Source organism: Lepus europaeus, chromosome 5, assembly GCF_033115175.1.
Source record: "Lepus europaeus isolate LE1 chromosome 5, mLepTim1.pri, whole genome shotgun sequence".
Classification (NCBI taxonomy): Eukaryota; Metazoa; Chordata; class Mammalia; order Lagomorpha; family Leporidae; genus Lepus; species Lepus europaeus.
In genome coordinates, this window is record NC_084831.1 from 140,743,370 (window position 1) to 140,759,196 (window position 15,827).

The 15,827-nt window shown below is 55.0% G+C and overlaps 1 protein-coding gene across 3 annotated transcripts in view; it reads right to left on the reverse strand.

Annotated features, from left to right (window-relative positions):
- PRKAG2 (protein kinase AMP-activated non-catalytic subunit gamma 2) overlaps window positions 1–15,827 on the reverse strand; it is a 318,315-nt gene that overhangs the window by 211,500 nt on the left and 90,988 nt on the right. For all 3 annotated transcript variants that reach the window (XM_062192881.1, XM_062192880.1, XM_062192879.1), the window contains exons 2-3: window positions 15,164–15,232; window positions 9,459–9,738 (exon numbers count right to left, since the gene is read on the reverse strand). In XM_062192881.1, the coding sequence (XP_062048865.1) occupies window positions 9,459–9,738; window positions 15,164–15,232 (349 nt within the window). The remainder of the gene's footprint in view (window positions 1–9,458; window positions 9,739–15,163; window positions 15,233–15,827) is intronic.

Genomic DNA, 15,827 nt, shown 5'->3' on the forward strand with positions numbered 1-15,827 from the left:
CCCCTGCACCCACGTCTGATCCAGCTCCCTGCTAATGGCCTGGGCAAAGCAGAAGATGGCACAAGTGCCTGGGCCCCTGCCATTCACATGAGAGACCCAAATGAAGCTCCTGGCTCCTGGCTTAGGCTGGCCCAGTGTGGCCGTTGCAGCCAACTGGGGGAGTAAACCAGCGGATGGACAATTTCTCTCTCTCCCTCTCTCTCGCTGTAACCCTTTCAAATGAATAGTAACTCTTAAAAAAGAAATTCACATGTGAATAATCTGTCTTTTGTTAATTTGAATTTGGAACTGGGTTCCACCCAACCTAGATCTTAATGGGGGTTATTAATACTCCCTTACACAACTTTATGAAAAGAGTTGCCTGGCTCGCTTTTGTCCCCAGGCTGTGGCTGGCTCAGCACTGCATTACGGAAGAGGCAGAAGAGTGGCAGTGTTGTTTTGGTTGGAGCGTCCCACCCTGACCATCAAAGGGAAGTAGCTTAGCTACTGTACAGTAGGCCTGGAGGGAGTGCGATGAAAGCACTAGACAGACAAGCCGTGAGTCCACACGCCACCGCCCCAGCAGCAACATCCGTGAGTGACGCAGCACGTGCGTGCAAGCAGGCCCTCCGGGAGGTGAGCTCCCTCCAGAAAAAGATTTGGGCACAGAACGCCAGGCAGCCTGCGTGCTTTCTGGGCCCACACTGGCTGCAGGCTCTAGAACAGTCCTCTCCATCTGCATCCCCTCTCCTGTTCTTACACCGTCCAAAACGGAATTCTCATCTTCCCCCTTCTACCATTACAGTGATGGCAAGTCCTGGCTTCTCTCTCTTTCTGGCTAGTACTAGAAAGCTGTGTTTACCAAGCCTCGCTATATTAGCATCACCTGCAGAGCTGTAAAACTTCAGATTCTGTGTTTATCACACAGGTCTAAGGTTCAGGACAGAAAGACAAGCTGGGGAGAAATGGGCATACCCTTGGGACGGAGGACTCCAAAAACAGCCCATCAGTCACGTCCTCCTGGTGGTAACGGCTGGGTGCCCTCCCTTGGGGAAGCAGCTGTGGAGTGACGGGAACGGTCTGACCAGGGCCTCTGTAAGCACGGGAAGGCTGTGTGTGCACGCATGCGTGCTGGGCAGTGGAGGCGTACGACGTTGTATCTGCCTGCTGGATTTCCACCTGGGCCTCTTACTTTGGCATCTCCCACCCTAACCCCCGGTTCTTCATCTCTGTGTTTTCTGCTGTGTGGGTCTGCCCACTCCTCCAACCCTCTACCCTGCCCTGGTCATACAGGGATCCTAACTGGGCCAGTCAGGTATCCTATAGTAAGGAATTCAGAATGCTAAGTGGCGAGCCACAACAACTTGAACTTCCCACATGGATCACCTGGGAAGATCCATGAATTCTTGCTGCTGGGGCCCCCAGGGCCAGAGGGTTTGCTTCCCTTCTCTCCAGGTCCTCAGCATTCAGCTCTATTTTGAACTCTATAAATACCCACACCCTCCAATCCTCCCAATAAACTGCCATCCTTATTTGAAAAATTAGTTGGGGTCGGGCCGGCGCTGTGGTGCAGCGGGTTAATGCCCTGGCCTGAAGCGCTGGCATCTCATATGGGCGCCGGTTCAAGACCTGGCTACTCCACTTCCTGTCCAACTCTCTGTTGTGGCCTGGGAGAGCAGTAGAAGATGGCCCAAGTACTGGGGCCCCTGCACCTGCGTGGGAGACCTGGAGGAAGCTTCTGGCTCCTGGCTTCAGATCAGCCCAGCTCCAGCCGTTGCGGCCAATTGGGGAGTGAACCAGCGGATGGCAGATATCTCTCTCTCTCTCTGCCTCTCTCTCTCTGCCTCTCCTCTTTCTGTGTAACTCTGACTTTCAAGTAAAATAAAATAAATCTTAAAAAAAAAAGAAAAATTAGTCGGGTAAAAGTAAAAGGATAAGAACTCAAACTGAATTCTAAAATAAGGCAAGAAAGGGGTAATAACCCAAACTGAATTCTAAAATAGGGCAAGAAGTGGAAAATAACCTAAATTGTACTCTAAAATAAGGCAAGAAATGGATAATAACCCAAACTGAACTCTAAAATAAGGCAAGAAATGCAACCCTTAATGCTTTTTGTTCAGATTTGGCTCGGAGACTTCTAACGGGGGGTGCACACAGGGAAAGTTGGGCCGAGACATGATGGTGTCCACTGTGGACAATGACAATGAGTCGATCAGAAGTACAGCTACTCCTGGTGTGAAGAGCAGACAGGACATTCCCCTTGGGGACCTGGGTAATGAGCAATGTCTTCACGGCACCTTCCCATGGCCAGAGCAGGGTCCATCGGGGCTGTTCTGTGGAGAGACCCTGCATGCAGGCCGATGGCCTAACGCTCAAGCTCGACTTCGTGGGAACAGTTCTGGGGTGGTGGAGAGCAATGTATGGTTCGGGAAAAGCGGGTAGGCTGCACATCCTCCACTCAAGCTTCACGCCAAGCATGATGAGAATCCACGTGGAAGGAGCTCAGGGTGACGCTCGCAGGCAAGTAGCACCCAGCCTGCAAGCACTGCAAGTCCCACTTGGACACAGCTCAGGACCTTTGTGCTGCGTTGGCTCCAGGACTCTGGCAGGGCTGCTTTCTTCTGGGGAAAGCCAAGGAGCCAGGCACAGGAGTTCAAGGGCAACAACCTGAGCAGTTGCCATGGGGACCGGGCTTGCTTTGGTCTGAACACTCCATCCCAGCGGGCCTCTCTGAAGGAGCCAAGCCTCCAGTGTAATCAATTCTTGTCCTTTGGAGCAGCCTGGAGCCATTCCACAGCTTTCCTGAGCCCAGCCATGGCTGCCTAGCCAGATGGCAAAGAGCAGCCTTAACAAATTACACCCAGCCGAAGACACTGAAGGGCCTGTGCGAAATACTGGACAGGGGCCGGCACCGTGGCGTAACAGGCTAAGCCTCCGCCCGTGGCGCCTGCATACCATATGGGCGCCTGTTCGTGTCCCAGCTGCTCCTCTTCTGATCCAGATCTCTGCTCATGGCCTGAGAAAGCAGTGGAGGATGGCCCAAGTGCTTGGGGCCCTGCAGGACCCCGGAAGAAGCTCCTGGCTCTTGGCTTCAGATCGGTCCAGTTCTGGCCGTTGCAGCCATTTGGGGAGTGAATCAGCAGATGGAAGACCTTTCTCTCTCTCTCTCTCCCTCTCTGTCTGTAGCTCTGCCTTTCAAATAAATAAATAAATATTTAAAAGCAGAAAAGAGAAAGGGTAGAGGTGGGGACAGCATGTAGCTTAGTGGTTAAGATGCCTGTGCCCATATTGGAGCAGCTGGGTTTGACTTCAACCTTGGCTCCTGCCTCCAGCTAAGGCAAACTCTGAAAGACGACGATGCTGGCTCAACTGCACGACTCCCTGCCACCCACAAGACAGACATGGATTCAGTTCCTGGCTCCCAGCTGTGGCTTGGCCCAGGCCTGGCTGGAATGCGCTTTTAGGGAGGGAACCAACTGATAAGAGCTCTCTACCTCTTTCTCCATCTGTCTGCCTCTCAGATTATACACAGAATCTGGGAGAAAGTCTTCCCTGTGTAATCCACAGGCCCTGATGGCAGGGGCCACAGTTAGCACTCAGCTTGGGCTCCGAAGCCGGGCCCTCCATGGCCGCAGCAGCCCACGTGGACAAGTGGCCCAGTCCGCCTCAGGCCAGGCTGCACTCCCCACATGTTCTGCCCAGGACTCGCATGTCCACCCACCGCCCCACGTCTCCACACTCAGCCCGTGGGAACACCTGCGCTGCTCAGCCTCTCCCAGCCCTGCCACACCCGACTTCCCCTGGCAGCCTTGACCCCTAAGCAGGAGCCTCAGCTGTGCCCTGGCATCTTGGTGGCTTTGCTTTCTCTCTGCTTCCTGCCAACACCTGTCATCTCTGTCCCACATCACACTACTGCTGCAAAGCTCAGACTTGGCACTCCATTTTTTTTCAACATATATTACGTTTTTGTTTTTAGTTGTCAATTAAAATAGTATTTAAAAACTGGAATGTCTCAGATAAAGCAAAAGTTTTCTTCAACTCAACTATCCAATCATAATCGTTCACTTACAGGTTGCCACCAGCAGCCTGAAAAATGTCCTATAAAGATAAGAGATGTGGCACTGGCGCTGTAGCATAGCGGGTAAAGCCACCGCCTGCAGTGTCAGCATCCCATATGGGCACTGGTTTGAGACCCGGCTGCTCCACTTCTGATCCAGCTCTCTGCTATGGCTTGGGAAAGCGGTAGAAGATGGCCCAAGTCCTTGGGCCCCTGCACTCACGTGGGAGACCCAGAAGAAGCTCCTGGCTCCTGGCTCCTGGCTTGGGATTGGCCCAGCTCCGGCCTTTGCAGCCACTTGGGGAGTGAACCAGTGGATGGAAGACCTCTCTCTCTCTGCCTCTCTGTAACACTGCTGTTCAAATAAACAACTAGATTTTTTTTAAAAAAAATAAAGGTAAGAGATGTGTGTGCACCCACAGACTTGTATATACACATGTGCCCACACATACAAACATGCATACAAATACATACATATGTGTATGTATGTTTCACATACACATACAGTATCACACATATACACAGGAGAAATACAGGACATGGTCATACATATGTACACATATATGCACCCAAACAAATGTACAGTAATGCACCATAGAATTATATTTTGGTTACTGATGAACTGTATATACAATGATGGTTCCCCTAAGATTATACTGCAGTATCCCAGTGACATCACAGCCATGTGAGCTGGGAGACAGGGTCATCCTCCCCCATCTCCCAGTGCCCCGCGCTCAGCTCTGCCAGGACCACCAGCCTACAGGGCCTCCTCCTGCTCTTCTTCCTCCTCTCTCTCTCCACCTTCCCTTTCACCTCTTCCATGGGGGGCTCTGTGCGGCTGCTGGCAAGAGAATGATCTAGAGGTGGCCAGGAGAATGACAGAACCTACCAGAGACGCACGCCTTTCCTGACTGGCGCCAGCTCCCAAACTCCCTCCTCTTGCTCCAGCCACCTTGCAACCCTCAGGCTCTCTAGGACACTGTCTGGCCTCACCCACAAAGTAAGGCTGTGCAGTGTTAACTCGGCACAGCCCTCAGCAGTGCAACACCTGGTCCCGTCTGCCAAAGCCTCTGTTCGCCTGACCAGGCCCTCTTGGAGGCAGGAATCCTGTCTTTCCACCGACCAATTCCAACACATTCAGCTGACACAGCAACATCACTGCCCAACAAGGGGAACGTGGGCGAGTCTACCTTCTCCCAGACAAGGACCACTTGGGGGTCAGCTGGAGATGCCTCAGACACCTGTTTCATGAGGGCAGCCTTGACCCCACTTCTGCTACAAGTGCTGTCTGTCCTAAACTCTGGACAACGTTGATACAGCTGGGTAGAAGAAGAAAGGTGTATCTTAAGAACAAATCACACAACTTAAAGCAAGGTATGATGATCCCATAGCCACGTAGGGTGTGTATAAGAACGGAGGCGGCCCCCATCCCACAGGCACACGCGTCCTCATTTTACGTAGAAAGGGGAAACTCAGAGTCCATCTGAGTGACGCACCTTCTGCACCCACTGAGAAGACCTGCCACGCTCACCTCCAGCCTTCAGAGGGTGCTGCATGAAGAACTGACACGGACGAAGCTGTAGACCTGGCTTCTGGCCCCAGGGCTGCCTCTCACCAGATGGGGGAGTCACAGCAAGCCCTTTTATTTCTCCAGCCTTGGTTTTCTTCCTACACACACTTGTTGTGGGAGCCCACGAGTGGCGTGACCCACCCTCTGCTTGACTTCCTGCAGTGTCTGTGGGCCACCTATGAGCTCCCTTGGACACCGCCACTGATTGCAAGACATGCAGGAAACATCAGCATTAATGCAGTAGCCAATCTGGTCCCGGGAACATGGGTGTGCAGAGGGCCACGGCTTGGCCGGCGGCCACTCCTGGGCAGCAGTGTCTTCTGCTCAGCACCTCAGGTGTGAGCATGTGCTACTCGGCCAAGGTTGCTCCAATAAAGTAGTCGGCACCCCCTCTCCCTGATCATCCCCGGCCTCCACTTAGTGTCATGCCCTAGCTGCTTATTTATGAAATGACTGACCCTTAAGAGAAGGAGTTCCTGGAGGTCCCAGAACCTCTGCCGTCATCAGAGTGAGAAACTGGCCTGTGGGGCCAATGAACCTTCAGTGGCTTAGGAAAACATTCTTCACACCCCAAACCCAGTGCATGGCAGGGAGCTCACACTGAGACGGGTGCTAGGATCAGACCCCGCCTGGTTCATCCTGCCCCTGGCACCCACCAACCCTCCCCTATCTCTCTATCTGGCCTCTCTATCTGGCCTGCTCCTTCTACCTTCAGTAATAGCTCAGATCCTAACAGGATGACCACAACTGGTAATGTGAACTAGCAATCTTGGCCTTTCCTGTAGAAGCTGTGTCCTGGGTTGTGTAGAATTCCCATCAATATCTATGTCATGGGGCCGGCGCTGTGGCACAGTGGGTTAATGCCCTGGCCTGAGGTGCAGGCATCCCATATGGGCTCCGAGTCTAGTCCCAGCTGCTCCTCTTCCTCTTGCCTGGGAAAGCAGTAGAAGATGGCCTAAGTCCTTGGGCCCCTGCAGCCACGTGGGAGACCTGGAAGAAGCTCCTGGCTCCTGGCTGCTGATCAGCACAGCTCTGGCCATTGCGGCCATCTAGGGAGTGAACCAGCAATGGGAGACCTCTCTGTCTCTACATCTCTCTGTAACTCTGTCTTTCAAAAAATAAGATAAATCTTTAAATAAAAAATCTATGTCATTCCCAGAACCTTAGAACGTGATCTTGTTTTTGGAAACTGTGCTGTTGCAGATGTAGTTAATTAAGATGAGGTCATACTAGAGTCGAGGAGGCCCTTAATCCAACACAACCTCCTTATAAGAAGAGGAGAGAGATCCATGAGAACATCGCGTGGCAATGGAAGCGGAGATGTGAGTAATGCGTCTACAAGCCAAGGAACACCACGGATTGCTGGCAACACCAGACGCCGGAGAGAGGCATGGAGCAGAACCTCCCCTGGCAACTTCAGAGGGAACCTGGTCCTGCCCACACCTCACCTTGGACTTCCAGCCTCTGGAGCTGGGAGAGAGAAACGGCTGCTGTTTTAAGTCCCCCACTCCACCCCAGTTTGTGGTGCTTTGTTAAAGCAACCCTAGAAAGCAAATGCAACCTGTTGTAACCAGCACAGGTCTGACGCCACCTGTCAAGAAACAGGCCCCTGATTTGGGTGTTGGATGTGGGGCATGATGAAATATTTCACAACACAGGGTGCTGTCGAGAAACCTGGGGATGCTCTCTAGAGCTCTGTGACCTCACTGCTGTGACATTCTGCTCCCTACAGGGCTTGGCAGACACGGTTCCTAACAACTTTCCAGGGAGAACCATCGCTCTGTCATCCTCCCAATGCCTCATCATGGGATGTGTGTATTTACAGTTAGGCTCACGGACAGGCAGAAAAGCTCTCATTTTGAGATGCTCTTATAGGCTGGTGTTACGGTGTAGTGGGTAAAGCTGCCGCTCGCAACTCTGGCATCCCATATGGGTTTGTGTCCTAGCTGCTCCATGTCCAATCCCACTCCCTGCTAACTGCCTGGGAAAGCAGTGGAGATGGTCCAAGTGCTTGCACCCTGCCACCCACGTGGGAGATGCGGATGACGCTCCTGGCTTCAGCTTGTCCCAGTGCTGGCCACTGAGGCCATCTGGGGAGTGAACTTGCAGATGGAAGCTCTCTCTCTCTCTCTCTCTCTCTCTCTCTCTCTCTCTCTCTCTCTCCGTCAGTTCCACTCCACCCCTCTGCCCCATAACTCTGCTTTCAGATAAATAATAAATAAATCTTTTTTTTAGAGATGATTTTAGAGGGACTAGAAACAATACCCCACACCATACACATACACAAGTAAAGCAAAGCAGAGACACTCTCTCCTCTTCCTCTTCTTATAAACCAATGAAATTCCTACATGCTCTGCCTGACCCTGCAGGTCAAGTATCGCTCCACCATTGCAGTTTGGGGGCAAATACATCCTGAGGAGAAAGGCACACCACCCCATACCTCTGATGCTTAGGGGCAAGCTTGCCTTTCTTATTGGGAGGGCACTTCAAAAAGCTCATGGGAAAAGGAATTAATAGAAAATTTATTTTTGTGTGAAAAATTCTGAAATTTGTGCATACTGGGAGTCTTCAAAAAGTTCGTGGAAAATGCCTATCACAAAGAAACTGTGCAGGGATTCCAAAATTATTTTTGCACCAAAATTTAAGATTTATTTATTTATTTGAAAGTCAGAGTTACAGAGAGAGAGACACACACAGAGACAAAGAGATCTTCCATCCACTGGCTCACTCCCTAGATGGCCTCAACAGCCACAGCTGGCCAGGCCAAAGCTAGGAGCCAGGAGCTTCTTCCGGGTCTCCCACATGGGTGGCAAGGACCCAAGCACTTGGGCCATCTTCCATTGCTTTTCCCAGGCCATTAGCAGGGAGCTGAATTGCAAGTGGAGCAGCAGGTACATGAACTGGCTAACCCTTACGGGATGCCAGTATCACAGGCAGTGGCTCTACCTCCTATGCCACAACACTGGCCTTTGTACCAAAATTCTCCCTCTCTGTCTCTTTCTCTCTTGCAAATATGAGAGGCAGAGACACAGAAAGACACAGATAGCTCCCATCCAATATTTCACTTCCCACAACAGCCTGGGGAGAGGCAGACCAAACCCAGGAATGGGAACTCAACCCAGGTCTCCATGTGGTGGCAGTACCCAGTTACTGGAGCCATCACCACTGCCTCCAGGGGCCACGTTAGCAGGAAACTGGCATCAGCAACTGCAGCTCAGACACTCGGATGGGGGTCCTAACTGGTATCATAACCATTTATCTTAGCTCCATTTTCCATGAGTGTTTTGAAGTAGTCTCATATATCCCCTGCTATGATCCACAGGGCTCAAGGGAGGACAGTCTATCTTCAGATCACAAATACCCATGAGCCTAAGGGGCTCTGCTACACACACGTTACCTGCTTCCCATCTCTGCAGCAGATCCACCCTGCCTCCCTTCGCTGCTGCCCCCAGACCAAAATACAAGGAAGTCAGGACCCACCCAGGTTCCCCAAATACCACACCCCAGGAGGTGAGCGGATGCACCGGTCAAAGCTGAGGCCGGCCCTCTGACCCCTGGGGTCTAGCCTCAGCTCCAGCCAACACCGCATTTCAGAGGCCAGTGTCCTTGCGTTCATACTGTGAGCATCGGGGTGTGTGCAGGCAAGATTAGGTTCTGACAGGTCAGCGCAGGAAGACAGTGACAGGCAGAGAGTGAGTTCATTCTGGAGAGAGCTTGGATTGTTCGCAGGCGAGATGGACACAGACCTGTGCACCCGGCACCCAGCCACTAACAGTCACCACGGCCCAGCCGGCACGGAAAAGGTCCCCAGCAGCCCGACACCCACCTGAAACCATAGCATCATTGTCTTACTTTTTCTGGAGCGGGAGAAAAACCTGATGCCCCCGGGAGAGGTAGACGGGTTGGAGTTGGGCGAAGACTCTTTGGACGAGGAGCGGAAGAGCCCGCTAAAGCTCATGCGGCGAGGTGAGCGCGGGGGGGACTCCTGGTAGGAGAAGGGGAACACGGTTTTGGGAGATCCGGGGCTGGTCTTGGGCCTCACCGGAGCAGACACGGGGCTGGAGGGCCGGGGATGGGGACCTCTGGAGAAGAGCCCTTTGGAGGGGCTGCCCGAGCTGAAGGGGCTGTCCACCTGCAGAGAGACAGACAGACACAATGTGGTCACTCGCAGCTCCGGGCGCTCTCCCCTGTGCAGGACCTCTCAGAGGGGTGGGAGGGAGGGGCTCGCAGCAATGCCTCTTGCTCCTGGGGCCTATTTGCAGGCCTGCCTTCCAGCCCACCCGTGGGTCCTTCTCAGCGTCTGACTGCCCAGGGATATGGTCCCCTTCCGCCCACATCCACGCCAGCGCTTGCGATTCGGAGCAGAGCCGGCCAGGCCTCGCTCCTGCTGACCCGCCATCTGGGGGCCTGGGTTTGACCCCCGGTTCTATCTCCTACTGGGCCACGGCGGGCGTGTTGCTCAGTCTCGCCAAGCCTCCGTTTCCGCATGTGTACAATGAGGCTAGCCCTACCTGGGCCGAGCAGGGCTGTTTACGTGTCCAGTGCGGGGCCACGACGCTGTCCAGCTCACGGCCGAATCTACAGTGACCATTCGACGTGTGTTAAACGGCCGCCGCCCTATTGCTTGCCAAACTTGCAACACTGGAACCAAGACAACCTCAGGGACGCTCCAGTTGAGCACCACAAGAGCACAGTAACTTCCTCACAGGGCGCGACACTGGAGGCGCTGTCATGGCTGCCCTCGGGCGACCAGGCGACACCGCCGTGCCCTCCGACCCACTTCCGGTGCGCTGCGCTGATCTTGGCCCGTGTGAGTCCTCCCACCACTAGAGGGCGCCCCCGACTCTGAGTGCGGGGCTTGACAGATGTCCTTGTGTGTGTGGGGGCACCCTTGGGGACCACCAGGCTCCAGATTGCAATCTCCTACTAAGAGCAGGTGCAGCCACGTGGAGGTGCAGAAGCTGGCCTGGCGCCAACTCCCTCCTGTGCCGACCGCTCTAGCGGAGGGACCATCATAGGCAGTGACTCCAGCTTGCCTTGGTAGGAACACGTTCAGGTTCTCCCCGTTGTTTGACCCTTTAACATGGAAAGCATGGACATTCTGTGCCTGTAGAGTATCCAGTTTAGCTGTCATCCCACCTGTGGGACTCACAGTAAATCCTGAGAATACATTTTAAAACCAGAGTTTCTTTAAGTTGGTGGGTCCTATGTGCAGGCATAGGGGGGCAGAGAGAAGCCTTATCCATGGTAGGGACAGCGCAATAGGGAATAGAGGATGACCCTATTGCAAGGCGATATGACAGGCATGGATTCTGGACAGAAGCCCGAGTTTAAATCCTGGCTGTTTCTAGCAGAATAGACGAGTGACTTGAGCCCTGTTAGCTACCTGTAAAATGATGCTAGGGCTACTGTCCCAGGAGAGGCTCACTGAAGCCACTGCTGGTGTCCGTTATAGGAAGGGGACAAAGATGGGTAGGGTCTCCAGGAGATCACAGAGCAAAGAGATGGAGGGGCGGCCCTGGCTGCTTCCCGCCGTGGGCCGGGGAGCCATGCAGACAATGAAGCCGCCAGGGACAGAGCCTCAGTCCTGGCCATTAGGCAAGCTGCAAGAAAATGATACTTTGATCAATGTAATTGGATGATTCCCTGGGTGTAGATGAGGCTCCCCACGTGTGCCTGGCTCCACGGGTGCTAATGGAGAGCAGGCTCTCAGGTCCCTGCCGGGCAGCCAGATACAAACAGGACCATTTGTCATGGAGCCACCAGCAGGGAGGCCGAGGCCAGCGCCACGCCACTTGATGCTCTTGGCTTAGCTGCACCGTTCCTTCTTCCACAATAGGGAAGAGGCGGTGGCCGGCCTGTGAGAATGAAAATGGAATCCAAGAGGACTGGCTTCAGGATACGCCCGGAGGGACCATGAAAACTGGACTTCAGATGCCCCTGGGAGCTGCAGGTAGGGGGCGTAGAGGAAGGAGGGAGCCAGAGAAGGAGCCAGGGAAGAGGAAGTCGCAAGCCAGGGCAAAGCTGAGGCACACAAAGGCTGGCCCTGGAATCCAGGGGCCCAGTGACCTGAGGGTTCCCACGTGGACCTGACAGAGGCTGTCTTAGGGGGAGGAGCCCAGAGGAGCCGTCTCCACAGCCAACACTGGATCAGAGTGCGCAGGTGTGTCTAAAGCCCCGCCCAATGAAAGGCAAAGGACAGTGGATGCACTTTTTCAAGGAGTCCAAGGGGCACCTGGTCCTGCTGTCACACCTGCACTGCAGGCCTACTCTCTGTGAACCTGCCCTATGCCAGGCCCCATTCTACGTCTGCTATATAAACAATTCCATTCAAACCTCATAAGAACAGGTAAGCACAATGATTAGCCCTTGTTAACAGGGAAACATGTACAGAGCATTACGTGCCCTGTCCAAGGTTACACAGAAGTGTGCGTGCCAGGAAAGATGGACAGATGGTCCCGAGCACAAGAGAGGAGAGGCTTTGGTCCTTTGTTGGAGGACATGATGTTGGGGAACTCTGTAGGCCCCTCCCAGCCAGCCCAAGCTGTCTGGCCAGGGGGGATCGCGGTGGTGTTGGAAGACCCCACAGTGTCAGCTGGTACTGAGCTTCCTCGGCAGATGCTGGCCCAGGAGCCGCACAGCAGAGCCGTGCGGGGTCAAGGTGACCCGGAGTTAGGGCACAGAGATGTGTTATGTAACAAAGAGCTTGCCTCCTCTTGGAGAAGGGGCACCAGGGAGAGGGGCAGAGAGAGGGGACATGGCCAACCCATCCTCATGACAACATGCACCCTCGGGTAGTCAAGAATGCCTGAAACCAGACGTACCCCATCCACTTAACTACAAGTGGGGGTCACCGAGGGCCACATTGACACTTAGTGAAAATCTTCAGTGACCACAGCCAAAGAGGGAGGATTCCCCGAGAAGACAGGGAGCTCAGCCGCAGGTGCAATGATACAGAGGCAGGCTGGCAGGGCCAGGAAGCATGGGTGTGGGCTCTGTCCAGCTTAGGACACTTCGCTGCCCAAGGTTTGGGATGTCTGGGAGCATCCAGCACCCTAGATTCGGGGCCAGCTCCATGAGGAAGCAGTGATGTGACCGAGGAGCAGCCTTTCCATTCAACCCAGTTTCCTCATTTGAAAAAACAAGCAGATTCACTCTGAGGAACCCCAGGACTTTTGCACAAGCCCAGGAAGGATAGAAATTAAACATGTCCCAACAACCTGGTGGGATGGTGGGCCTGGAGTGAGCATTAAGTTAATAAAATAAGAAGTAGGGCCCTGTGCTTACTTGTGGAAGGGACAAGAGGATTTCATGCGGGTGTGTCGTAAAGCTAGTGAGGTTCCTGGTGGCAGGGTCACAGTCTCTACTGCCTCTGTCCTCCTCTGGTCCCCCAAGTGTCCCCATCCTCAGGGATAGCAGTCCCTGCAGCCCACCCTGCTTACTTCCGCTCTGCCTTGGGAGCCCAGCGGCATCTCCCGAGCCTCTGTCCACCTCCTACCATCAGCCTCAGGAGCCCGACCACAGTCTCCTGTTCCGGGGAATTCAGCTTGCTCGGGATGCTCACGGGCAGCCCCTTCCAGGCTGGGGTGCAAGTGACCCTAGGTGGGCAAGGGCCCGCCTTGCGGGAGCAGGAGCAGAGGAACTGTGCTGGAGGAGGGGGGATAGGTGGGGGATGGGAGTGGGGCGGCCACGGAAGATCCTGAACCGCGAAGTCTGGGAACCCCACAGCCACGCCCCTCCTCCCCCCTTTTCGTCCAGCAGAACCGCCTCTCATCCCAGGTACAAGGTTCATGGCTGTCAGCAGTGTGCAGGCCGCTGCGTGGTGCAGTCAGCTTCCTCCTCGTGACCTTTCGTCTCCTCCCCCAGCCAGGTCAGTAGCGTGGGTGCACCCCACGTCCTGGGTCAGTCAGTGTTATTTCCAGGGTGGGGCAGCAGGAACACCCCTGCGGGTCCTTTTCCACTCAGCGTCCTTGGTGACAATGACTTTAATCTGGACCCCGGTGGAGCCACCAAAGGCCTGAGCACCCCCCCACCCCACCCCCCAGCCCTCTCTGTGCACCCCTTGCTGGGGTCTCAGCTCCTACGGGCCCTTCGCTGGCAGGTAGGGCTTTGCGGAGCGAAGCGCTCGCAGGCCCCAGTGCACGGGGAGGCCCAGACCCTGTGGGGCTGGCACAGGGGCTGGGAGCTTAGTGGCTGCTTCCTGCCCCTCCAGCTCATTCCCTGCTGAACCAAGAAGTTCCCAGCCCAGGCCCGAGGCCACTCTCTGACTGTCTTTCCTGGCTGGGCCATGGTAACAGCTAATAAGGTTGCTTATTTAGGGCAGGGCGGTGCAGGGAGCTGCAGCCAGTTGAGGCCCACAGGCCTAACCCAATTTGTCATTCCAACTGTGTGTGCAATTCAACATGCTCGGAGAATATTTGCCAGCATCAAAACTCCTGACCGAACCCCAGGCTGGTGAGCACCTACAGGTCGCTCCTACACACTGCACACGGCACCCATGGGCAGCCCCTTCCTGCAGTCACCTGCCCTGGGGTCACTGGGTAGCAGGAAGTCTGGGAGGACTCCCCACCCCACCTTCAGTTCCTGACTGCAAGAGAAACTGGGCAGGGTGCCTTGGCCCACCCCTCCCTGGCTGCGACCACCCCAAACTCTCACCTGGCACCTTGATCCTGCCACACCCACACTCCTTGGCTGCCTAACCCTTGGAGACCTTGGTTTCCCCCATGGAGAGACTGTGGCAGGCCAGCAGCGGAAGCAGAGAGCCAAGGACGAAAGGGAAAGTGGGAAATTGACAGAGCCAAGGGAAAGGCACCTGGAACTGGGGGAAGGGAGATGGGGTGAGAGGAGAGAGCTCGCGGGCTGGGAGCTGGGGCCGGAGCCGGCAGGTGCGGTACAGCGGGTTAAGCCCTCACTTGCGACTGCAGCATCCATATCAGGGTGCTGTCTCCCATCCCAGCTGCACTGCTTTCCACCCAGCTTCCTGCTAAGGCACCTGAGAAAGCAGCAAGAGATGGCCCAAGTACTCGGGCCCCTGCACCCATGTGAGAGATCCGGATGAAGCTCTTGGCTCCTTGCTTTCAGCTTGGCCCAGCCCTGGCCGTTGCCGCCATTCGGGGAATGAACCAGCAGATGGAAGACCTCTCTTTCTCTCTGTGTCTCTCTCTGCCTTTCAAATAGATAATCTTTTTTTAAAAAAAAAAAATCAAAGACCCTGGGGCCATGGGGCAGGACAAACTCTTATCTGTCCCAGTGAAGCCTATGACCCTCTCTTAGCTCCTTAGCAGCCTGGGGTGCTTAGCTCATTGTTAATGCTTTTCTTTGACCACCTGTGGGGAGCCCAGCAGCCATGGTCAGCCCCAAAGTGAGGAGAAGACACAGTGGTGAAGCGAATTGGCCAGTCCTGCAGGGGCGAGGGCCACGCCCACGGGAGTGAGCTCTCCCAGGCTGGGCTCAGCCTCCACCAGGTGTGCAGGGGGCAGCATAGGTGAGAGCATTGGTAGAAGCGCAGGTGGCAGAGCCCCGGGCGCCTCCATGAGCTGTGAGGAAGGAAGCCTTACCTTGCGAGAATGCTTTTCTGAGCTCTCGAGGTCTCCATCCAGGAGCGGCATGGCAAAGGAGCTCAGGTCCTAGGATGGAAAAGGACACGCGGTCAGTATCTGTGCACCGCCTGCCCCTGCCCGAGTCCCCTCCGGAAAATCAAGCCTCCAGGGAGGACGTGGACGGAAGCCAGGTTTCCAGGAGCAGCCTCTCCCTGTCACCACCCCAGGGCACGTCGGGCACTGAGGGGCCGGGAAGGACAGGGTCCCAGGAAGGAGAGCAGAAAGAGGCCAGGGTACGGCAGGCCCACCTCGGGGCATTTTGGAGAGTGGGGATGGGCGGGAGTTTGGCTCAGGAGCCTCCACAGAGTGGTCCAAGGAGGTGTGTGCTTGGGCGATGACAGGGAGGAGGGGGTGGCAGGTGGGTAGAACAGACACAGACGGCGGGGAGCAGCTCAGCACGCACACCTGGCGTCTGAATGCGCGGGGAGCAGCTCAGCACGCACACCTGGCGTCTGAACGTGGCCACTGTTCGGCCCAGGTCCTGCTCCTCCCGTGTCCTGCCTCTTGCTGGGTGAAGACTTGCGCCCCAGACAGAAACCCCCTCGGCCATCCTCAGGTCCAGCAGAACCTGCATCCTTCACTTTTTCCATTCATTTTTAGATTTTTGGATGTGGTAAGATAC